The sequence below is a fragment of the Lytechinus pictus genome, chromosome 10, assembly GCF_037042905.1.
Source record: "Lytechinus pictus isolate F3 Inbred chromosome 10, Lp3.0, whole genome shotgun sequence".
NCBI lineage: Eukaryota > Metazoa > Echinodermata > Echinoidea > Temnopleuroida > Toxopneustidae > Lytechinus > Lytechinus pictus.
In genome coordinates this window covers 9891095-9916940 of record NC_087254.1, presented here as the reverse complement: position 1 = coordinate 9916940, position 25846 = coordinate 9891095, and the positions used below count along the sequence as shown (strand labels likewise).

The window sequence follows — 25846 nt, the reverse complement described above, 5'->3', positions numbered from 1 at the left end:
GGAATTATGATGGACATGCTCATCCTGTATTATAGTAAAAGGTCAAGTCCACCCCAGAAAAATGTTTTGATTTGAATAAATAGAGAAATATCAAACTAGCATAACACTGAAAATTTAATCAAAATCAGAATGTAAAATGAGAAAGTTTTGACGTTTTAAAGTTTCACTTATTTTTCACAAAATAGTGATATACACAACTCAGTGACATGCAAATGAGACAGTCAGTGATCTCCCTCATTCATTATTTCTTTTGTATTTTAATGTTTGAATTATACAATATTTCATTTTTACAGATTTGACAATAAGGACCAAGTGAACTTGACTGAACCAAATAGTATTAAACAATGCTAATTCCACATGCTGCAGGAGGAATTAATCGTTGTTTCACTTGATAATGAAGAGAAAATTAGAATATTTCATATTCCATATAATAAAATACAAAAGAAATAGCGAGTGGATGATGTCATCAGTCTCTCCATTTGCATACCGATCAGGATGTGCAACTGTTTTGTGAAATTATGCGAAAATTAAAAAAAACTTTCTTATTTTACATTCCGATTTTGATGATATCTTCAGTGTTATGCTTGTTGGATTTTTCTCTTCTTTTTCAAATTATTTTTTTAATAAGGTGGACTTGTCCTTGAAGAGCCTAGGACCTTGTATCATAATGTATTAGGTGCTACATAATTAGTGTAATTATTATTTATTGATAATTCAAATCTTCTGACCATGATCTTATGTTGCAATAAGTACTTTCAAAGTTATGACATTTCAAAACCTTAACCTTGGTTAAAATTTTGATGTTGATTCCTTCAACATGGTCTAATTAATTGACCCTAAATGACCTTTGATCTTGGTCATGTGAATCGAAACTCCGGCAGGATGTTCAGTGATACTTGCTTACTCATATGTCCAAGTTTCTTGAACTAGATCCATATACTTTCTAAGTTATGATGGCATTTCAAAAACTTAACCTTTTTGAAGATTTCAATGTTGACGATGCCGTCACCGTCGGAAAAGCAGTGACTACAGTCTCCCTCTGCTAAGCAAGTGAGGCAATAAAAAATAGACATACATGTACATGTATTTTACATTATTGAGTAAGAGAAGCTAACCTGATCATTTTCCTTGGCTTTCTTTAGAAGTTTATAAGGGATGCGTCTCCGTCCCTGGCGACTGGATGCTGTTTGAACGACAAGAACCTCAGGTCTGCTACTGTCATCTTCAGATCCTGAAAAAACAAATTCGAGTCCATTTCAATATTTGAAATAGATCCTCAGAATAGTTTATTACTTAATAGATGGCACTATTTAAATGCCTAGTATCAGTATTATTATTATCATTATTAATACCATTATTATATCTTAAGGGTATAGTACTTTGATTGAATTGCTGATCCAAATATCCCCTTTCTTGCAATCCCAAATTTCATTTAATATCGAATCTAACAGCAATCTAAACTGCTCTTATACCTCAAAAGGAATATTAAAAAACAGTTTGATCACAATTTTCCCTTTGAGCTGGGAAGCATTTTATAAAAGGACTTTCTAGATGTTTTACACAATGAAGTTGGTTTTATCTGATAGTTACCATAGTAAATCTCGGATACCTGTGTTTCTCTGCCAATCAAAATCAAGAAAAGTCATCAGATATGACAACTCATCAAACAACATATGATGATGAAATGCTCTGCATTTAATTTTTTCATTGATTTTTTTTTTCAATAATCAATTAATTAATTCATATATTTGTTTATTATTTTATCCTATTTAAGGACGTTCCACAGTTAAAGTGAAATCCATGTCATTTTCACCAAACTTAGCACATAGATACTTTAGAACCTTAATATTCGAAATATGCAAAAATTAACATAGGTCCATGTGCTTGATTTTTTGCTATAGAGCTTCAAAGTTCACCCAAATTGATGTTCTTAAGAATTGCGCATTCAAAAGAATTTGGCATTTTTAGACCGCCCAAGATTACTACAATGAGTTTAAACCTCCATTACTCAGTCAAAATACATGAAAAAGTCATCAAATTTCGCAAAAGAGTTAATAATTGTATCGTTAGAATGGAGAATTTATTAATAGTGGTATTTGTTTGCAATTTTAAGTTTAACAGCACTGTCAGTTCTTAAAAATGGCGTAAAAGATAACAAAATCCCAATCTAAAAAATGTAAAATTTTAGTAACAAACTACAAACGTACAATAAATGCTGCACTTTATTCAAAATCCATGTCATTTTCACCAAAATTTGCATAGTTGTAGAGGAAGGTATACCTAAGAGGTACAAACATTAAAAAATAGGGGTTCATGTGCTTGTTTTTAAACTATCAGCATTTTTATTAGAGCAAATGTGCTTTTTAAAACACCAAAAATGGGCCGAATGCTTAGTATCTATGTGAAGAAAAAATCAAAACCACTCTACCATTTATTCAAACTCGGGGTAATATTTGTGATTCTTGGCAGCACTGCAGAGTAAAGTATTTTGAAATTGTAGAGAATATTTTTTTGAATGGTCCATGGAATAATTCAATAATTTAGCTTCATGAAATAACGCATCGGATCTGCAGTTAAAGTGCAGAAGATGAGAAAAATCAGCTCATACCCGCAGCTAATTAATCACCTGTTCATCCATTGTGACGTCAGCGCGCAGAGTGTAAACTATGCGCAGATCATAATGCGCACAAATATAACTGTGGAACGTCCTTAATTCTATTTTTTTAATGATTTATTTTCATTTCATTTAATATTATTACTTTGCAGGAAAGGGGGGGGGGGACTCCAAGTACTTACCACTTCCGGCCCTGAGGTAGCCATCTAGCTGGGGAAGAACCTGGGCATAGTAAGGCTTGAGAACATCTGATGGAATGTAACGGATCCAGGTCTGAAGGGCCGAGAGTCCAGACTCGGCCAGGGGTAAGTAACTCAAACCAAGCTTGAACGCAGTCTGTAAAAGTGCAAATGGTACATGTATATATAGCCTCTTAGTGTAAACCCACTGGCCCGTATTCTGAAGTTAGGTTTAACTTAGACCATGGTCTAACTCTGTGCTTAAATTATGGTAAGCCATTAGTGTCAACATTTTTATTAAGTTGTATGTTTCTTATGTTTACTGTGCTCTTTCCTGATTCATCATGGTGAAGACAATCATCTTTTTATACTTCCTAGACAATTATGAATGATTTGAGAGCCAAATGAGCTGAAATATGATATCTCTACTGTCAGTGATTTATGTAACAATTGGCTATCCATACTTAAACCACTACTTTAAACCCGAGCTTAAGTTAAACCTGACTTCAGAATACGGGCCACTGTGTCTGATTTCCATTCGGTCTCACCCACATGGTCTAATCCTATTCCGTCTACAACCAGTTAGTCTCACTGACCAGTTGGTCTTACTGATATGTAGCCCATTTACCATTTTGTTTGATTTCTAGTATATCTACTGTATACCCCATCACATCTAAAAGTCTAATGCCAGTTAGTCTATGTGATTAGATGAAACCATTAATGAACCAAATTTTTGCTTGACAAAATGGAAAACAAAGTGACAAAATGGAAATTTGACCACCTGGGCATTACACTCAATAACAGCAGAGCTAGAACAAATGAGTATGATACTAAGTACAATGAGCCAGACTGATGACAGTCTGAATATTGGACCACCTGGTAGAAATGGAATTCAAGCCAAGCAAAACGGATGCACATCCTCCAGGTCAGAGCATCAAAACATCAAATGCACCCTTACAAAGAATTATTCAATCCAACCGCCGAGTATTTCCTTTTGGTCAAATTTTGGTATTCCCACCCAGAAGTTGATCACCATTCCAGTTTATCACTAAATGATATGATTTTTTTGTCCTAGAGGGGTGAGAGAGAGAGAACGAGAAAGAAACCACAAGGGGAGAGGAGAATGGAAAGTGAGTGAAGAGTTATAAAGTTGAATGCTGTAAAGACATCATGAATCTGATGTTTCATCACTTGATGAGGGGAAAGAGAGAACGAGAAAGAAACCACATGGGGAGGGGAGAAGGGAAAGTGAATGAAGTGATATAAACTTGAATGCTTTAATGACATTATGAATCTGACGTATCATCACTTGATGAAGGGAAAGAGAGAACGAGAAAGAAACCACAAGGGGAGAGGAGAAGGGAAAGTTAATGAAGTGATATAAACTTGAATGCTTTAATGACATTATGAATCTGACGTATCATCACTTGATGAAGGGAAAGAGAGAACGAGAAAGAAACCACAAGGGGAGAGGAGAAGGGAAAGTTAATGAAGTGATATAAACTTGAATGCTTTAATGACATTATGAATCTGACGTATCATCACTTGATGAAGGGAAAGAGAGAACGAGAAAGAAACCACAAAGGGAGAGGAGAAGGGAAAGTGAATGAAGTGGTATAACCTTGAATGCTTTAATGACATCATGAATCTGACGTATCATCACTTGATGAAGGGAAAGAGAGAACGAGAAAGAAACCACAAAGGGAGAGGAGAAGGGAAAGTGAATGAAGTGGTATAACCTTGAATGCTTTAATGACATCATGAATCTGATGTTTCATTACTTGACAAGGAGAGAAAGAGAATGAAAAAGAAACCAGAAGCAAAGAAGGGGTGAGGGAATGGGAAAGTGAGTGAAGTGATATAAACTTGAATGCTGTATTAAAAGACATTGTGAATCTGATGTTTCATCACACGACAAGGGGGGGAGAAAGAGACGAAGAGCAGGAAAGAAAAGAGAGAAAGAGAGAGAAGGAAAGGGATTAAAACATGTGGCATTACCTGGAGTGCTGGAATGACATCACGAACTTCATACTCCACCACCTGATGGGGGAGAGAGAGGATGAGAAAGAGACAAGAAGCGAGGAGGTCATCCTTGTACTGCTTCAGCCGGACCAGAACCTCCTTCGAGAACTTGGAAAACAGGAAGAAACAGGCTTCTCTGTCGGAGAGAGACACGCTGCTAGGCGTGGCCTTGGTTGCCATGGGCTCGCTGTCGTCATCCACATCCATGGATTCATCTTTCAATTTCGGTTTGAAACACGATTCCATTGAGACATATGGATCCACTTCCTATTATCCAAGGAAAAAAAATGCATACAGGGTGATTAAGTTTGAATGCTTAATATAATGTACAAATTCCTCTGAAACATATTTTGAAAAAGTCACTAAATCATCAAGTTAAAATAAATGTGAAAAATATAAGATCAAACCTTGTTGTATTTTTGTTACAAAATGAATATGTACATGTATGGATGCGCACTTCTTGAGTGATGATCAGTTCATGTTTTTTTCAAGTCAGGATATTGACTGGCCTTGTGAGGTACATCAAATACATTGCTAACAACAGAATGACACTGTTTTAAATCTTTAAATGAGGGCAATATAACCGGTCTTTTTATGTTCATTGAAGTGGAGCCTGTCAAATTTTTTGATATAATTGAAATTAGACATCTAGAGCAAAGTCACAACGTCAGATGGATATATTCTATCCTTTACACATACTGTAGGATTATTTTGAGTGTATTCATATCAGATATTATGAGCTTTAATGTCCTTGCGGCATAATCAGAAGGTTATAAGATTACAATTCATTGCTGCTGCATGGATTCGACATAAACTGACACGTATCTCTTTCTATGAAACCTCAGGATGCCAAAGCATGGAAAACACAAAGGCATATTTTGCATCATTAGAAAATAATAGTACCATCTTCATGAGGAACTCTGGATACCCATTGTCAACAACCTTGGTCTATTGATTGCGAGACAACAGTGAGCAAAAGGAAAATGTGTGACTAATCACTTGGCCTGAGCAAGTCCCCAGGTGGATGTTTCATAAAGCTGTTCGTAAAGTTACGATCAACTTTATGCACGACTGGAACATGTTCTTTATAGGTCATGACTCAATTACATAGGGATATAACATAGCACAAGAAAGGATCACCAGTCGTTTGAAAGTCATTCATATCTTACGAACAGCTTTATGAAACACCCACCAGGACTGGACAAAATCTTTCTCATAAAATACTAGGTTGTGAGAAGCTCAAATGTTCTATGAAGAAATATCAAATACCGATTCATATGGTTTGAGCAAAAATAGTTGGTACTATTGCCCTGCCTGCTAAAAAAATAATTGGTATGTAAAACAAATATTGGCTGCTCATATAGTAAATAATGGTCAATAGTAAAAACTGTTACTCCTCAATCATCCTCAAGAATGTAGGTCTACTACCCCCCCCCCCCCTCATACACTGCCAAAGTTCTGGACTCTTTCGACGCCAAAGCCAGATCTTTTCCCCTTCACTGGACAGGACTTGTGTTCTGACCCAAGAAGAAGGTTCCTCCCCCCCCCCAAAAAAAAGGGCATATAGTCCCAAGATCACTGGAAGGCAATATTTTTTTCTATTGCCGTCATGAGCCGTAAATATTTGTATATTGTTTCATAACCTCTCAAATGGAACCCGTCAACTGACCTTGAAGAATGCAGTCTTGCTGGACATGGTCATGCAGACGGTCAACAGCTTGTAGAAGCCACTGATCAGTGGATGTTGGCTCGAGAGCTGAATCAGTTCATGACCAAAGCGATACACCCAAGCATCAAACAGCTGGATCTGTCTTGTGGGTAATAGTTCCCTTCATAAAATGAAAAATAAATTATTTTCTATTTTAATGATCAGACACTTGTATGCTAACTTCGGTAGAGGAGCCTCTGTTGTCATATGTTGGCGGACAGATATATTGCACCATTTAAAGGGAGTGAATCATCATTGTCATCATAGTCATCATCATCATCATCCCTGTCATCACTATCAGCATCATAATTACCTTCATCTCAATCATTATCATCACCATGATCATTAAAATCATCGACATCATCATCATCACCATGGTCATCATTTCCACCACCATCATCATTACCATCATCGTCATAGTCATCATCATCATCATCATCACCAACATCATCATCACCATCATCATCACCATTATCATCATCATCATCATCATCACCACCATCATCATCATCATCCTTATCATTGTAACTATCATAGGAGCCTCTGTTGTCGAATGTTGGCAAACAGATATATTGCACTATTCAAATGGAATGAATCATCATCATCATCATCACAGTCATCTTCATCATCATCATCATCACAATCACCATAGTCTTCCTCCCTATCATCATATTCATCACCATCAATACCATTCTTACCATCCTTCTTATTACCATCATTATCATCACAATCATCATCATCACCATCATCATCATTATCATTATTACCATTATCATCATCATCACCATTGCCATCAAGTGGCTGAGGGCTATTCAACCCCTAAACTATTCCCAAAAGCTCCTGTCAATTGTTAAGTTGTCCCAGTATATTACCACTAGGTTCACAACTTCACAAAATGTGGTTTGAAATGAACAGAAGCAGGAAATACTAGTATATCCCCTGTGTAAAAACATTATTTTGTACCGTCATCATGTATTAAGCAATTTGTTAGTATTCGCAGGACGATACAAACAGAACGTGACAAATAAAACAACAAAAACATTTTCTAGGAGTTAATATCTCACTTGGTGAAATCCACAAGGTTGATAAAGACTTGTTGGTCCTTTGGTTTGGCAGCTCTCAACCCTTCCAGAGGATCAGACGAAGTACTTCCTGCAAGGTCAGAGGTCACACCATCTGATGCCTAAATAGAAAATGCAGATTATAACTTTATGTATGAAACATATGAATGATGTAGAAGACATAATTAATTTTGTAAAGTGCCATAAATTTCAAGCCAAGACTGTCGGGACAATCATAAATGTGCCAAGATAGTCATACATGAATCCAAAATGATGTTCAATGACAAAAAAAAACATCAAAAATAGGGGTATGTTAGCACAAATTTTACCCCAGAATAGCCATTCAGAGTTGCCCTATCAAATATCATGAAAACACATATGTAGGCCTATTTATAGAATTAAAACGATCTCATTAATATGATTCTAAAGGACTTTTGCCATCGTAAAAAGAGAAGTCTTTTCCTGCCATGAATTCATCTTAACAAGAGAGTCACAAGTTTTGTGGTTAGAAAGAATTGTAACTTTTATTATATTACTGGAGATGGCTTGGCCCAGTGGTCTAAGGCACCTGACTACACTTATGAAAGACAAGAGTTAAATCCCCAACATGGCACTTTTGCCCTCTAGAAAGGCACTTTACGTACATTGCTCTTTTATCATACACTGAATAAATGAAAATGCTATATAGACATCATTGAAACCAACATGTGCAATATTTATTTTCAATATCTTTTCAAGAATAAATAAGACTGACAAACCTGTTCCTCATTGTCTTTGTTGGAGCTGAGATCCAGTTTCTTGATAACCTTCAGGATTCCTCCGATCAACTCATTGTAGATCATGGTGTGGATGTTCAACCGTTCAGCATAGCTTGAACCGTGAGCTTCAGATGTCTTTAAGAGACAATCAAGAATTTAAATTAGAACTTGGAATTATTGTATGCCATTAACAATCTCTAACAGAATCCTCATTATTACTAATGTGCTGTAATAATAGTTATAATATTCTGGTTTTATATAGGGCTAAATACATCTGAAGATCTCTACTTGCTTTACACAATGTATCATCAGATTCTGGCCTGCCAGCATGGATGCACCATCTCCACTCCCTAGGGAACATTCAAACAAGTTCCCAAACTCAATTGCTTAATGTTCCAGTCCCAACCGCTACAATGACTCCAGACCGACCAAGGCTTTTACAATATGACAAGCCATTGGTCGTTTGGATGGGTTTAGCACTACCTTGATCATGTATGCACCCTCCACTCCCTGGAGAGCATTCAAACAAGTTTCCAAACTTATTTGCTTAATTTTCGAGTAACGCCACAGACACCGACTCCAGACTGACAAAGGCTTTTACAGTATTACAAGCCGTTGATCGTTTTGGATCAAATATGAAACTTCAACCACTCCCTGGGGAGCAATCAACAAGAGTTGCCAGACTAAATTGCTTTACCTTGATAAACTTGCTATCCAGCAGCCTGGTCCACAGATCCATGAAGCTTTTGTAGGAGACTCGTCTGGCATCCTGCTCTATCTCCATCTCGTCACTCCTCTGTTCTTCTCCTTCCTCACCTCCCTGCATAACACAAGAATAAACACCATAGGTGGTTTCAAGTCCGGTGTTGACTCACATTACATGTGGGTGTCTCATCTAGGGAAGGCAATCTTAATTGTGCTTCCAACACCAGTAACAATACTGACACCAAACTCAAAATCACCCAATGTATAGCACAAGAATAAATAAAATGGGTGGTTTCAAGTCCAGTGTTCACCCACATCACCTGTTTAAGCAAGGGAAAGTAATCATAGTTGTTTTTAACACCAACACCACAACCAATGCAGACAACGCATACAACGAACTTGAAACCAACCCATGTATTACACAGTGATAAATATAATCAGGTGGTTTCAATTCCGGTGTTCCATTTAACATTACGTGTTTCAGATATGGAAGGCCATCTTAATTGTGCTTCCAACACCAGTAACTATACCAACACCAAACTTGAAATCACCCAATGTATAGCACAAGAATAAATGAAATGGATGGTTTCATGTTTCTATTGTTCAATGTTGACCTTTTGACAATGAACTTAACATCTAATGAGAGCTGAACTTAAAATTTTTATTAAATGGATTAGATCAACCACCTAATAAAATGGTGGCCTCTATTAAAGCAGCATTTACAAAAAAAAACTCGATAGAAGAATAAATTTTACAAGAAAAGAGAATGAATGAAACTTACTGATTCTAAGAGTACAGGAAAGGAACATGTACGAAGGATCCACTGATAAACTGAAATGGGAAAAAATAATACATAAAAAATCAAAATCATGTTTGACGGTAACTGAAGTTCAAACACTGATCAATTATTACAAGATCAAGGTCCTGTTTCATAAAGACATACATGTACTCAGGGCACGACAAAACCGCTTGCCCGCTTGCCTGGGGCAAGTGAAAATGACGTGCGGGCAAGCATTTCTCAAAGTCAATTGCCCGATCGGGCAAGTGGTTGTTTTGAAAATGAAAACAATATTACAGTAAATTTTAAAAATTTATCGATAAATTGCAATTATCGGCCAATTATTTCTCATACAAAATGTCATACCAGTCAAAAAACAGTGGAAACATGTAAAATCAGCGCCAATTTACGGGCAACTTACCGACAATTTATCGCCAACGGTCCCATTCGATGGGGGCTGCCATCTTACTTTCTTAACTATACTGTGCGCATGCGCTACTAATGGACGAAGGAGCTAGCTGGGGAAACCCCTCTCTTGCCCTCTTAGCGCATGATGTAATACATCGGCGCTACAGTACATGTACGTACGTACACGAGCGATCGCGAGCCAGCCGACTCTCGAGCTAGATCGCGCTGAATGCATGCAAGCTTCGGACTGACTCGGCCAGGACTCGGCTTCAACTTCAAACCAAATAAACAATAAGTCGTCAGACTAAAATAGGTGACTTTTGTCGTCGCGATCGGCGACCAGAACAACTTGAACAAGAGTCAAGAAAAAGAAATGCCGAGGCCAGCGCCAGTAAATCAAGTTCAACCAGGACAGAAAAGAATAATTAAGAGCAAAATAATTTTTTTTTTTAATCGGGCAAGCAGTTTTTTCTATCGGGCAAGCAAATTTTTTTATCACTTGCCCAACAGGGCAAGTGATGAAAATATTTTCTGTAGAGGCCTGCATGTACTATCAGCCAATCAAATTGAACGATTTCAGTAGCTCAAAACTGTTATTGCAATTTGTAAGTTTTATGAAATGGACCCCATGAACCAGTAACACAAGCCCAGCAATTGAGATTGAGCATATAGTTAATATGTACATGTATGCTTGATTGCACATCATATTATTCCACTTTTATATAGCACTTGGTATATCAGGGGTTTGTTGCAGGAAGGGTTATGTTTACGCAAGTCCCTAATGCGCGCTGTTTGATTGGTTAAACAAATTACGCATGATTTTATAGTTGCCTTTGACTGAGATTCCAATTCTTTCTGCAACAGGTCCCAGGACAGCTTCTATAAGCGTTTTACAAGTATATTATTACACCGGTCATATGCTTTTTGCTTGCCTGCACACAATGTATGAGTTTTATCCAATCCCGGAGAGCATTCGAACAAGGTTTTTTTTTATATTCATTTTCAAGGCTTATTTGGTTTTCGCATCCTACCTGGTACCCATTTAACAGCTTGGTGGTAAGTGGCAAAATAATGCTAAAAAGTAACGTCTAAGTGCCAACATGCACATGGTATTTATTCTCATTCATCAATACACAGTAGAGCACATCCTCTGAGCATGGTATGGCCAAAAGAGTGATGCATATACTCTAGTGTTCCACTCGCAACATGGATTTGAGTGAGATTCCTAGTCATAATTACATCTTTGTGAAGCATGCCCCAGAACTGAAGTTCAAACTCATTAAAAAAGGCCATTGACAGAACCTTCTAATCATCCCTGCGCGATCTCTCCTTTGATATGTTTACGTCCAGTACAGCCCTGCAATGTTAACATCCAGATCCAGACACTAAGGCCCATATTTTGAACCTGGGTTTAATTTAACCTCCGGGCCCCGTCTTACAAAGAGCTGCAATTGATCCAATCAACCACGACTAAAGAAAGCCAGCAACGTCAACATCTAAAATACATGCTTGTTCAAAATACTTTCTAGATATGATGTACATTCATAAATTTATCTTTTTCTTGACAATTCAGTATGCTTCTCTTTGTTTTCAAAGGACATTGTGCAAATTTCCTAAAGAAAAAATTATGACAATGATGGATTTCCATACAGTTGAGGTAGATCGGACCAATCGTAACTCTTTGTAAGATGGGACCCTGGTCTGCAGTTCTGGTTTTGCTATGAATAGCCAATTGTGGCACAAGTCTCTAATGCTACAATTTTAAATTTATAATCTCATCCGTCACTCAAATTATTCATAACTGTCAAGGGATAATAACTACACTAGTTTTATCAACATTAAAACCATGGGAAGGATAAGAGATGTACAAAAATGTTAACAAATTTTTTACATTTTTGGCTTTCCATAATTTTAGCACAGAGTGAGAGCATGGCCTGAATTAAACTGGACATCAGAATATGAGCCTTTGACTCTTACCCACTCTGGAGAGGAACCCTTGGAGGGATGCTCCTTTAGCCGATAGCGCGATGAGGATCTGTAGGATAGCACTGTGGCTGGTCCACTGACTACTCCGAGCCTGATGGGGGTAGCTTCCAAACACCAGGACTACCAACTTCTCAAGCGATGACAAGAAAGTATCACTCACCTGTAAAATTAATGCAGTGTGTTACTATCATCCAATTAACAAGGTAACTAATGGGGTATTGCAAGAAACTGAAGTTAAATTCCAAACCATGCATAAGTCCCCCAAATCAAGGGCAAGCCCTTTGATTAAATGCAAATTTTGCATTCAATAGCAACTTAACTTTCCTATTTAACAGGGTGCCTTAACATTTGATTAGAACACTTAGGCTTCATTTTTATTTGCAATACCCCATAAGAGTTCAGGGGAACATTTCACAAAACAGATAGCCAGTGACCACTGGTAAAGACTACAGAAATCCTTGCATCTGATTGGCTCAGAAAATAATCAATCAGTGAAAATATCTGACAAGATGCTCCAAGACACAGTCCCCATGGCAGTTGTAATCAATTATAAAACTAGCATCAATGGTAAACTTTGTGCAACATGGTCCTGCTCTTTGTGGTAAATGGAAAGAACCAATTCAAAATCACATTTTTAATTTTCAAATAATTATCTGTAACATTGAAATGTGCATGAAAAGTGTAATTCACCAAAAACAAACATTCACAGACATCCACAGATACCTGGCTAATGTAATATTCCTCTTTCTTTTTTTTTTTCTTTTTGTAGGGGTTCTTATATTTTGATTTTCTTTTTTTCAGAACCACATGATATCATGGAAATTTGGAATATGTTTTCAATTTGAACAATGTTAGATATTATAAGTATACTCACTGTATCTAATTGCCCAACAATGCTAGCCAGTGCCTCCAGGTACGTAGGTAGTTGGGACAATCTCTCTTCTCCTTGACTGACAAAACAAAACAAAAAATTATCAAAAAAATAATGTTCCATCCAACAACACAAAATTACTTTTCAAATACTAAAACACATACAGTTCTGCTAAAAAGTTAGCGAACCCCAAAACAAAATGCACTCCTTCATGCTGATGGTTGAATGTAGACAACAACGCTACAATGTTTGGTGAGCCAGCCCAGAGAAACACACTTTATTTAATGTAATATTTTTATCACCTGACTTCACAATTAAATATCTAAAACGTGGCAGAACTTGAACACATTAAAAATGTTCATTTTCTAGTAAGGTTCACTAACTTTCGAGCACCACTTTATCTCGTTTTTACAAAAATTTGGCAAAATTTTATAATCATAAGGTACGATTTGCATTATTGAGCACAATTTTGCAACATAAGAGAAAAGAACTTCATCTTCATCAAGCACCTATTCTATTCAAAATAGTTTGAGAATTAGCTCAGCATACTCTTAGTTCTTTATCCAATTATTTTGGAACTTAACAACTTTGATATTATTACAAGAAAAATAATACAATGGACAGGCAGAAAGTGCACATAGTGCCCCCGAAAACCACTTATGGAAGGCAGAGTCATATCAAAGATAGTTTGAAGGGAAAGTTTACCCTGACAGAAAGTATGTTGTAAAAATACTAGCAAAACTAATAAAAATAATGGTGAAGGCTTGACGATAATCCATCAAAGATTATAAAGAAAAGTTATTAGAATTTTAAGTTTTTGATTTGTGTTGTCTTTTACGAGCATCTGCCCATATGTTATGTATAAATGCATAAATATAAAGTTTTCAATGGTTTATGACTAAAAATGTATTTATTTCAGGAACAGGTGCAAAATGATTTGTTTGTTTATATACTGAAGGTACAACAAAAACCATTTTCAAAATTTCTATTTTCTTTAGAAAATAAGATTTCTTTTTTATTGCACGATGATGTCATGAAAAAAATTTTTTTTTTTATTTGATAACTTTTTTAAACCTTAATGGATTTTCCTCAAATCTTCAACAATATTTTTATCATTATGTTTCTAATAATAACAATAAACTTTTAGTCAGGATGAACTTCCCCCTTTAAATACTTACACAAGAAACTGTTGTTCACTTCTTTGGATGATCTCATTGAACATGAATCTCACGTCTTCTTCCGACATGAATGCCTTGCAGGGCTGAGCAACAAATATCATACCAATGAAAATATTCAAACACACGGACTGAAATACATATACCCGACCCAAAATGAAATGTGTTTTTAGTCAATTCACCATTTAATAATGACTTACAGTATTACCCAAAGTACAAAAGGAAAGGAAATCAAACGATGATGTCCTGAAAGTAATGGATCTCACACGGAAAGAACTATTGATATCAATAAAAGAACGCAAACTCTCATGTTATGGCCATACTAGAAGACACGAATCTGTGTCAAAGAAAATCATGGAGGGAAAAATTGAAGGCAAAAGAGGAAGAGGGCGTAAAAGGAAAAGCTGGCTTGGAAATATTGAAGAGATGACAGGCAGAAAGATAAACGGATGCTGCAGGATAGCACTGGACAGAGACAGATGGAAAACCATGAATTCCAACCTCTTTAAAGAGAAGGAACAGCGGTAAGGTAAAGAGCAGGTTATCTAAAAAAAGATAAAAAATTTTAAATGAAGTACTTGATGTTGCAATCAATGATTACAAATCAGTGAAAACACCTCATGCTACACATTAGAACTAGCCCCTATCAAATCTATTTCCCTCTACAAAATGTTAATGACTCAAATTCTTTTTTTGTGAAAACATGGAGATACATTTTTCATATCATCCTTAATTTGTTTTTATCAAAATGTTCCAGTTTTTATTGAAAGTAGAGAAATCTTTAGAGGTCACCCGGCAGCCACAACTTCCATGGATCCGCCTATTGTAAATTTGTTGAAAGTATACCCCCCTCCCCCCCAAAAAAAGTGAGAAGTAAGAAAGGATATAGAAAGAATGAAAGAAAGAAAGGAAAGGAAGAAAGGAAGGAAAGAAAGAAAATCAATCAATCAATTATTATTATTATTTGTTTTGCATCACATGTGCCTGGTAGGCAAAATGCGAACTGGAATCACTAATGACCAGCAGGTCTCTCCTGATTGGGGGAGTGCAGGTGGACCACTACACCAGGGTTCCCCCCCCCCACTCTTCTACGAATAGTGCAGTGGGTGGTAATTCAACGTCCTATCCGAGGGACAGAGTGTTTTCCACTGTAACAGAGCCTGCATCTATGGAATAGGGGAGAGACATTTACACACAACGCAGTCTTCAGTCATCCGCCTGGGGTGGACTCAAACCCACAACTAAAGGTCGTGGGTTCAGGCAGGTGCATTACCGACTGAGTCAACTTTGCTCTCTTATCAATCAATCAATTAACCGATCAATCAATACATAGATCAATAAATAAATACACAAATGAATAAATAATTTTGTTTTAAAAATGTAAATCTGTTTACATTTGGAAACCTACCGCTGCGAAGACACCATAGCCCCTGATGGCCGTAGAAAGAGCCTTGGAAGAGCTGCTTGTATCATCGATGGTATTCCGAAATGATTGGATGAAGAACTATTGGAAGAAAAAAATGAAGAAACATGTGTTTACAAGACTGATCTAATCATCAAATTATCCCAAAGGATGAAGTACGATTTCTACGAAACATTCCACATTCTTCACTTTAACGTGACATCTACATGTAACAAGAAATAACGATTGAATCTGTTACATACTCAAAACTTTGTGCGATATTTTGGTGTTCAAGAAATGATTGGATGAATAATCATTGAGGGATGAAGACTTATTAAGAAATAAGATGATGAAAATGACAAATATAACTTAATTACCAAGAAAGATGCAGTAGCATATTTCTGAAATGAAATGACACTCCACATTCTTTACATTAACAAGACATTTAAAAAAATAAATTAACTTTTGAAATTTGGAATGTTTGAAATTTTTGAAAAAAACAGGCAATGGCAACAGAAAATTGCAGAAACTTATCACTGGAATATATTGGAAAAGAATTTGAAATGTCACTCCATAGTCCAAACAAAATTAAGTTATGATTCCTGAACAGAAACATTTAATACCCCCCCCCCCCAATAAAAGAAGGTGTTGGGGTTGTGGGGGGTGTGAGGGGTAAAACTGCATTATTTTGTGTTTCATCTTTTCCTGTATACACTACAAAAGGAAAATCTTGCGAATCGAATTATCAAATTTTGAATATTTAAATAGATTATTTTTCTCACCTTCAAGACTGCTATATCCGAGGATCTCTTTTTCTCTGCATTTTCCACCAGCATGTACGACACCACTTTGAGGAACGACTGAAGAGCTTCGTATCCGGCCCATTTCATCTCAGAGTTACGCGAATGACTCCAGTATAGGAGTCGGCTGTACACCATCTTTGTATGTGGAGAAAGATAGGGGATGCATCATAGTCAGCTACTGTAACTAGCAAACTCCTTTAGATGCTGCCCTTGTGCTATTTTCAATGTTAGGCAAAACTGTTGGACTTCAAGCATCCACTGGCACCACATCTAGTACTAATCAATTTGTATATTTCATAATGCGATCAACGTTCACTGTCATGTGTGGGTCCAAAAAAAATTCCTAGGTTCCTTACAATAATCTTTGTTATCCAGTTCAAATTTCAATTATCTGATCTAGTGAAAAATGCAATCGCAATCGGCCAAGGAATAAGAAAGTTAAGATACATTAAAGTTTAATTTTATTTTGGTGAAACAATTCTGCGCATGTCTTTGTGAATATGCAATGAGCAAGCTAGTCTGCTGTGCAAGCCCTTCACTTGAGTTACGGGTCTGAATGTGCAGCCTATAAATGGCTTGTGTAATGAAGGCCTGAAACAGCAAGATTTGTATCTGCTAGTCTTTGCGTGGAGACCCATTTGTTGATCAAAGTTTCAATCAGGGTCTGTGCCTGCAGACTATGAGCAAGCTGATGTCATATCCCAAATTATTATTTTGCATTTTATTATATAAAATTGTATTAATTCAAAATTTGTGCACCAAGGATAAAACAAAACTGGACTGACAACTGATTTAATGTGTCCTACAATCATTGCTGCATCTTTTATTACAAGGAAGACATATCATACACACATTTATGATAATATGAAATAATAAGGATTTCTTGAAATAACATAGGAAAAAGGGAAAAAGCGACATGACATCATCAGCCAACCTAATGACTATGATTTTTTTTTGCATTTTGCTATCTTCTTATTATTTTCAAACTAACTTCACTCCAACCTTACCTCATGGTCCCTATAGAGATACTCGTTGAACTGTGCTGCATGTCTGCCTATAAGGTTAAGGCCAGCCTTCGGGATGTCGTATCGAGGGGTTGATCCAGACTCCTTGGATTTGTAAGGTCCGGGATCCACACTCATGGTCGCATATTGGTAGATTGCTTTACAATGTTTGCTGTCTGTAAGACCAAAGTTTGGGGATACTGTATATAAGAATCGGTGCTTGTCTCAGTTCAGGTACACTAGTAGCATCATTACCATAATCATCATCATCATCATCAGCAGCAGCAACATAAACATAATCAGTATCTTTGTCAACAGTATCATCAACAGCATCATCACCATCACCATCCTCATTCATCTGCATCGCTACCAATATCATCATCACCATCTCCACCATCTTTCACCTGCATCGCTACCAGCACCATCACCGTCGCTATGGAATCAAATTCACCACCACCACCACTATCATAGTCATTGTCCTCATCATCATCACCATCACCACCGCAAGGACTCACTACCATCATTATCATCATCGTCCTCATCGTCGTCATCATCATTCCTCATGTACATCATCATCATTATGATCACCATCATTATCATCAACACAGCCACCAACATCACCATAGTTATCATCATCATCATCAGCATCACAATCACCTTCATCATAAAAGTCATCTCCATAACCACCATCACAGTCTTCATCAAGACAACCACCACCACCACACGACAAACACTATCATTATTTTTTCAAACCATCACCACCACAATTCTATGTAACATTTTCATCATCACTATCATTACCAACAGAGCTGCCAACCTTTAAAAGTAAAAAGTAATAATCTAGAAGCTCAAAAGTCATAATTTTTACTTAAAAGTCAAAATTTCATATGCACCACACGGTATTGTGAATTTCTTTGAATAGGTCACATAAAGAACATATTCCTAAAAAACAAATGAATCTTCTTCCTTTTAAGACTCATTCAGAATCATCTCTGGTTCTCTCTCTTTGGCATAAATCGATGATAAATCCAAGAGGATAAAAAACACAAGATCGAGTCAGTATTTAAGCGTGTGATAACATTCTGAGTGATGTAGACAAAATCAACAAAGATACACAATTATGCGAATAATGAGCATTAATTGCCAACTTCAGATGAGTTCGCCACTGCCCGATGTATTACTATACAGTATTAAATGTTTGAATGTACTTATTTGCCCTAAAAAGTGTAATAATCAAGGTCAAAAGCATAATGGCATAATTTGACATGAAAATCGTAATGATTACAATTTTTTTTCTTAATAGTTGGCAGCTCTGTACTAATCATTACTAATTTCACTCACTCTCCTCTACGGATTGTGTAAAGTTGACAAGAAGATGTGATAGACCCATCAGACAGCCAGCAACGGTGGTCATCTCTGGCTTCTTGGTCTTTGATGTCATCTGTGAAACCAAACGGACATCAAGTGAAATAAGAGTGCCAGGTTGATAGAGACATGAAACATGGTCCCATCTTTATCAATTTGGCCATTTTTTTCGTTCCTTTTGTTGAACTCTGTATCTTTCCCACGATTCTTTTTCTAAGAATACATGGACACAGGGAAATAATTACATGCCGCCCCCCCCCTTACCCCTAGCCTTTTTGCTCTGAAGTGCACCTAGAGATATGCTGACATTATGTGATATGTATTAGATAAAAAAAATGTTTATGATATCAGGGATATAAATGTCCGAGACAAAACTCTTAGTTAGAAGTATAAAAGGTGCAAACTAATATTTCAGAATCAACTCCAATAACTTGCAAGTATGATGCATTTATCATTCCACACTGAATGGGACAGTATCTATAGCATCTGCAAGGAACTAAAAAAAACTGATGTAATATGATTTTCATATTAATATGTACATGTACCACTGATACATGAAGACAAAAAAGGGACATCTTTCATTTGAATACTACATAAATATGGCAATTTCTTCTTGCCCTGAAATCGGTTAACACAAGGATAACCCCTACCTGTTCTTTAAGTGTAGATACGAGAACACCAAAGAGTCTCTCCGAATAGGCCATTACAAGCTGTGGATAGTACTCTCCAAAGGCACCAAGGGTTTGGTAGATGCCAAATTTGACTGGAAAAGACAAAGAAACAGATTAGTTTGCTCAGCAGAGAGACTGTGATTTGGTAGAAAACGGAAAGTGTTAAGACAATGTTTTCCTATTCTTACACGATAAAGGATTGTAGTAACATTGCCTGATGAAATTTTGCAAACAAGTTCACAAATTAAGATTAGCAACAAAGTGCAGTAACACAGCTCAGCAATAAGACCCAGCAACACTGATCAACAATAAAAGCCTACAACAAAGCTCAACAGAAAAGCTCAGCAACAATGCTCAACAACAAAGCTCAACTACAAAGCTCAGCAATAAGACCCAGCAACACTGATCAACAATAAAAGCCTACAACAAAGCTCAACAGAAAAGCTCAGCAACAATGCTCAACAACAAAGCTCAACTACAAAGCTCAGCAACAAAGCTCAGCAACAAAGCTCAACAACAAAGCTCAGCAACAAAGCTCAACAACAAAGCTCAGCAACAAAGCTCAACAACAAAGCTCAGCAACAAAGCTCAGCAGCAAAGCTCAACAACAAAGCTCAACAACAAAGCTCAACAACAAAGCTCAGCAACAAAGCTCAGCAACAAAGCTCAACAACAAAGCTCAGCAACAAAGCTCAACAACAATGCTCAGCAACAAAGCTCAACAACAAAGCTCAGCAACAAAGCTCAGCAACAAAGCTCAACAACAAAGCTCAACAACAAAGCTCAGCAACAAAGCTCAGCAACAAAGCTCAACAACAAAGCTCAGCAGCAAAGCTCAACAACAAAGCTCAACAACAAAGCTCAACAACAAAGCTCAGCAACAAAGCTCAACAACAAAGCTCAGCAACAAAGCTCAGCAACAAAGCTCAGCAACAAAGCTCAGCAACAAAGCTCAGCAACAAAGCTCAGCAACAAAGCTCAACAACAAAGCTCAGCAACAAAGCTCAGCAACAAAGCTCAGCAACAAAGCTCAGCAACAAAGCTCAGCAGCAAAGCTCAACAACAAAGCTCAACAACAAAGCTCAACAACAAAGCTCAACAACAAAGCTCAACAACAAAGCTCAGCAGCAAGGATCAACAACGTTTTCTTAATAAAATCAAAGAGAATCTAATACAAAGAGCGAGGGACAAATCACTGTAGGCTATTAGCAGTAAATAGTTAGCATAGTGGAGCGTCGTGGCCCAGTGGATTAGTCTCCGGACTTTGAAACAGAGGGTCGTGGGTTCAAATCCCAGCCATGGCGTAATTTCCTTCAGCAAGGAATTCATCCACAGTGTGCTGCACTCGACCCAGGTGAGGTGAATGGGCACCGGCAGGAAGTAATTCCTCAAAAAGCTGTGTGCACCTGAATAGGTAGCCTAGCTTAGCCCGGTAATGATAGCAGGGCCCGCTGGGAGAACAGTTTTTGGAACTGAAGTGGCTACCCTGGGTTTTGTCCAAATTTATCAATTACGGTAATTAAATTCATAGGTACCACTATTATACACACCTGATTGAGAAAGTTTGCTTGGCTGAGCGAGCTCTCCAAAGAATTTCTTGAGCATTCCCTCCGCACCCATGACTGCATCCATTCTCGTACCGCTTGTCAGCTTCAGCAGCTATGTATAGATCATGAAAATACGCAAAATTAATTTCAAAATAAAATTGACAAAGATAGAGCTCAAATAATTCAACTTACAATGGATAAGCATAAGCCTGTGACAGTACCAGAGAAATGATAGTATGTACACATGGTAAGGAAAGAAGTCAAGGGAGGGAAGTCATAAACTTTCTTTCAATGATAGAATCCTTCACTAAAATTGATTTGTAAAACATTCAGTGAGAGAATAGGACTTTTCTTGGGGGGTAAGGTGAAATACAGGATGGGGCTGGCCCAGAATTCCACACCCCATCAATACAGACTCAACTATAATATTAATTTCTATAAATATAAACTTTCATTAGAAAACTTTGCAACTGTACAATGATACCACCTACATGTACTACCCCCCCCCCCTCAATAGTTGAGCTGGGAACATTTCATCAAGAATTATGTCAAGGACTTTCACCCACAGATGTTACAAGCTATTGAAAATCTCTACATATGATTGACTGAGAGCAAATTAGTGGGTGAAAACCACAGACAAAAACTCTTCATGAAATGCTTCCATGATGATCTGGGGAGCGTGTCATAATCCAACAATTACCATCGTGAAAGTGCTTCTCAGCCAATCACAACCAAGGAAAGCTGTCAGCTCCGACACCTTGTCGGATGAAAATTGTTGAGGAACGCTTCCCCGATTGACACCTTGATTACATACCTCTACAACGAGTGGAAATGTCTTGGCCTTGACCTTGGCTAGTTTGTCCCTGGTATATAGCGACATACAGACATCCTTGATGTCCTTGGCATTGTCCACAACCAGTTCCTTGGCCTTCTGCACAAAGCCCAGGAGAAACTCCAAGGCCTGGACCTTGCTTCCAGCATACTGAAGAAAACAACAATGATTGTTTATGTTGAAACTTTCAACTGACTTTAGTTTCTCTGCAATCCTCTGTATTTGCTTTGGTCAATTTTCATGAATATATACATGTATATACAGGCGCGGATCCATGGGGGGGGCCGAGGGGGCCTTGGCCCCCCCCCCCCCTTCGGCAAAAAAAAAAAGAAGAGAGGGAAAGAAAGAGAAAAAAGAGGGGAAAGAAAAGAAGAAAACAAGAGGGGGAAGAAGGGAAGAAAAAAGAGAGAGGAAAAGGGGGGGAAAGAAAAGAAGAAAAGGGAAGAGGGGGAAGGAAGGGAAGGAAAAGGGAGAGGAAAAGGGGAAAGAAAGAGAAGGAAAAAGAGAGGGAAAGGAAAAGGAGAAAAAAAAAGAGAGAGGGGAAGAGGGGAAAGGAAGAGAAGAAAAAGAGAGAGAGGAAAAAGAGGAGAAAAGGAGAAAAAAGAAGAAGAGAAGAAAAGGGAGGGGGAAGGAGAGGGGGAAGAAAAAAGAGGAAGAGGGGAAAAGAAAAGGAGAGAGAGGAAGAGGGAGGAAAGAAGAGAAGAAAAAAGAGAGGGGAAAGAAAAGAAGAAAAAAGAAGAGGGGAAAGAAAAGAAGAAAAAATAGGAGAAGAAGAGGGGAAAGAAAGAGAAAAAAGAGGAAGAGGGGGAAGGAAGAGAAGAAAAAGGGAGGGGGAGGGGGAAGAAAAAAGAGGAAGCAGGGAAAGAAGAGGGGGGAAGAGAGAGGAAGAAGGGAAAGGAAAAGACGAAAAAGGAGAGAGAGGAAAAGGGAAGAAAGAAGAGAAAAAAAGAGAGAGAAGGGGGAAGAAAAGGGGAAAGGAAGAGAAGAAAAGGGAGGGGGAGAGGGGGAAGAAAAAAGAGGAAGAGGGGAAAGAAAAGGAGAAAAAGGAGAGAGGAAGAGGGAGGAAAGAAGAGAAAAAAAAAGAGAGAAAGAAAAGAAGAAAAGGAGAGAGGAAGAGGGGAAGGACGAGAAGAAAAAAAGAGGAAGAGGAGGAAAGAAAATGATGTCCGAACCAAAAGGGCGCCGAAATGATGTTTGAATGAATGTCAAAATGATGTTCGAACTGGGGGCGCCAGATTGATACTCGAACTAGGGGGGGGGGGGAGGGGGCCGAATCGATGTTCGAACTAGGGGGACGCCAAATTGATACTCGAACTAGGGGGGCTCAGAATTGATGTTGGAACTAGGGGGCGCCAAATTGATACTCGAGCTAGGGGGGCCGAAATTATATTCGAACTAGAGGCGCCAAATTGATGTTGGACCTACATGTAGGGGCGCCGAATTGATATTCGGAATTAGGAGGACGCCGAAATGATGTTCGAAGGGATGTTAAAATGATGTTCGAACTGGGGGCGCCAAATTGATACTCGAACTAGGGGGGGGGGAGGGGCCGAATCGATGTTCGAACTAGGGGGACGCCAAATTGATACTCGAACTAGGGGGGCTCAGAATTGATGTTGGAACTAGGGTGCGCCAAATTGATACTCGAACTATGGGGCGCCAAATTGATGTTGGACCTACATGTAGGGGCGCCGAATTGATATTCGATCTAGGAGGGCGCCAAAATGATGTTCGAAGGGATTTTAAAATGATGTTCGAACTGGGGGCGCCAAATTGATACTCGAACTAGGGGGGAGGGGCGAATCGATGTTCGAGCTAGGGGGGCGCCAAACTGATACTCAAACTAGGGGGGCGCCGAATTGATGTTCGAACTAGGGGGGCGCCAAATTGATACTCGAGCTAGGGGGCGAAATGATTTTCGAACTAGGGAAACCAAATTCAGTTCGAAGGGATGCCAAAATGATGTTCGAACTGGGGGTCGAATTGATGTTCGAACGGGAAGGGGGGGGGGCGAATTGATGATCGACCTACATGTAGGGGCGCCGAATTGATACTCGAACTAGGGGGGGGGCGCCGAATCGATGTTCGAACTAGGGTCACCACATTGATGTTTGAACTAGGGGGCGCCGAATTGATATTCGAACTAGGGGCGCCAATTTGATGTTCCAACTGGGGGCGCCAAATTGATGTTCGACCTAGGGAGGCCAAATAGATGTTCGACGTAGGGGGGCGCCGATTGAATATTCGAACTAGGGTCGCCAAATTGATGTTCGAACTAGGGGGCGCCGAATTGCTATTCGAACTTGGGGCGCCAAATTGATGTTCGAACGAGGGGGGCGCCAAATTGATGTTCGAACTAGGCGGCGCCAAAATGACGTTCGAACTATGGGGCGCCGAATTGATGTTTGAACAAGGGGGAGGGGGCGAACTAATTTTCGAACTAGATGGGGGCGCCAAATTGATGTTTGAACTGGGCGGGGCGCCAAATTGATGTTCGAACTAGGGGAGCGCCGAATTGATGTTCAAACTAGCGGGGCGCCAAATTGATGTTCGAACTAGGGGAGCGCTAATTTGATGTTTGACCATAAGGCGACATGTTTCAGAAGGGGGAGGGCAAAGTGATATTTCACATGGCGCCAAAATCATGTTCAACCGAGGGCGCTAAATTGACCTTGAACTTAGGGGGCTCCATGCAAATTCATGTTCGACCAGGGGCGCAACATTGCTCGTATTGCCTGTTTATAGTGAAATTTATTTCCTGCCCAAAAAGGTTAAATTAATGCGGCTGATTTAAAATATCCTGTCTTTACGATAATAGACAAAAATCAATGTGCTCGAGTTTGAAGTTTGTTTTGCAAGATAGGTAACCTGTTCAGGGTCAGAAAAGGGGTAAATATCAAATTCAGCTGGCGCTACGCGCTCGCAATATTTGATTAGTGAGGTGTGTATCCTCTCCATCGATCACACGTACATAAGTCCTTAAAATGTTAGTGTTTTTCAAGTCAATATACATAGGCCGATCCAGGGGGAAAAGTTTTTGCCCCCCCCCCCCATGGTGGCGCAACAAAAAAAAGGGAAAAAAAGAAAAAAAAAGACGAAGAGAAAAAGGAAAAACTTTTAGAATAGGAATTATACCTTAAAAGAGTCCTTCTTAAGTCAGTATATAAAAAATTGAGCTCGCGCTACGCGCTCGCATCACTGTTTAGTTATATACGCATCTCAACCTCACAGGTTTTTTTTTATGCGAACGAGAAGCACAAGCTGAAAATATTTTATATTCTAATCTGACAACTGAAAAAGCTTCGCGCTCACATTCAAGTCCACCCCCCCAAAAAAAATGTTGATTTGAATAAATAGAGAAAAATCAAACAAGCATTATGCTGAAAATTTCATCAAAATCGGATGTAAAATAAGAAAATTATGACATTTTAAAATTTTGCTTATTTTTCACAAAACAGTGATATGCACAACTCAGTGACATGCAAATGAGACAGTCGATAATGTCCCTCACTCACGAATTCCTTTGCTTTTATTGTTAGAGTTTTACAATATTTCATTTTTTACAGATTTTACAATATGAACCAACTTGATTGAACCATTTAGTATTAAACAATGCTAATTGCTCATGTTCAGGGAGGAATTAATCGTTGTTTCACACGACAACAGAGAAAAATGGAATATTTCATATTTCATATACTAAAATACAAAAAGAAGTAGTGAGTGAGTGATGTCATCAGTCTCCTCATTTGCATACCGACAAGGATTTGAATATAACTTGTGAAATTAAGCGAAACTTTAAAATGTTGTTGGCCTACCTATTATCTTTGTGTATTTCCTATAAGATTCTCAAAATATTCATTTTCAGGTGTCTCGATTGTCAAAATGAAGGCCTATGAGCTAGCGCTGTGCGCTCGCATTTTGATTGGTGATTTCTGTATACCTATACAGTGGCGTAAC

The 25846-nt window shown here is 38.2% G+C and overlaps 1 protein-coding gene across 1 annotated transcript in view; it reads right to left on the bottom strand.

The window, feature by feature from the left end:
- The window catches only part of LOC129270124 (DNA-dependent protein kinase catalytic subunit-like), a 30590-nt gene that overhangs the window by 4486 nt on the left and 258 nt on the right, over positions 1 to 25846 (bottom strand). The window contains exons 2-19 of the mRNA XM_064105984.1: positions 21872 to 22039; positions 21061 to 21169; positions 19490 to 19602; positions 18816 to 18915; positions 17478 to 17650; positions 16450 to 16605; positions 15674 to 15769; positions 14269 to 14351; positions 13094 to 13169; positions 12211 to 12379; positions 9829 to 9878; positions 9040 to 9162; positions 8343 to 8477; positions 7588 to 7706; positions 6485 to 6644; positions 4792 to 5082; positions 2797 to 2950; positions 1116 to 1231 (exon numbers count right to left, since the gene is read on the bottom strand). Coding sequence (XP_063962054.1) covers positions 1116 to 1231; positions 2797 to 2950; positions 4792 to 5082; positions 6485 to 6644; positions 7588 to 7706; positions 8343 to 8477; positions 9040 to 9162; positions 9829 to 9878; positions 12211 to 12379; positions 13094 to 13169; positions 14269 to 14351; positions 15674 to 15769; positions 16450 to 16605; positions 17478 to 17650; positions 18816 to 18915; positions 19490 to 19602; positions 21061 to 21169; positions 21872 to 22039 — 2391 coding nt within the window. The remainder of the gene's footprint in view (positions 1 to 1115; positions 1232 to 2796; positions 2951 to 4791; positions 5083 to 6484; positions 6645 to 7587; positions 7707 to 8342; positions 8478 to 9039; positions 9163 to 9828; positions 9879 to 12210; positions 12380 to 13093; positions 13170 to 14268; positions 14352 to 15673; positions 15770 to 16449; positions 16606 to 17477; positions 17651 to 18815; positions 18916 to 19489; positions 19603 to 21060; positions 21170 to 21871; positions 22040 to 25846) is intronic.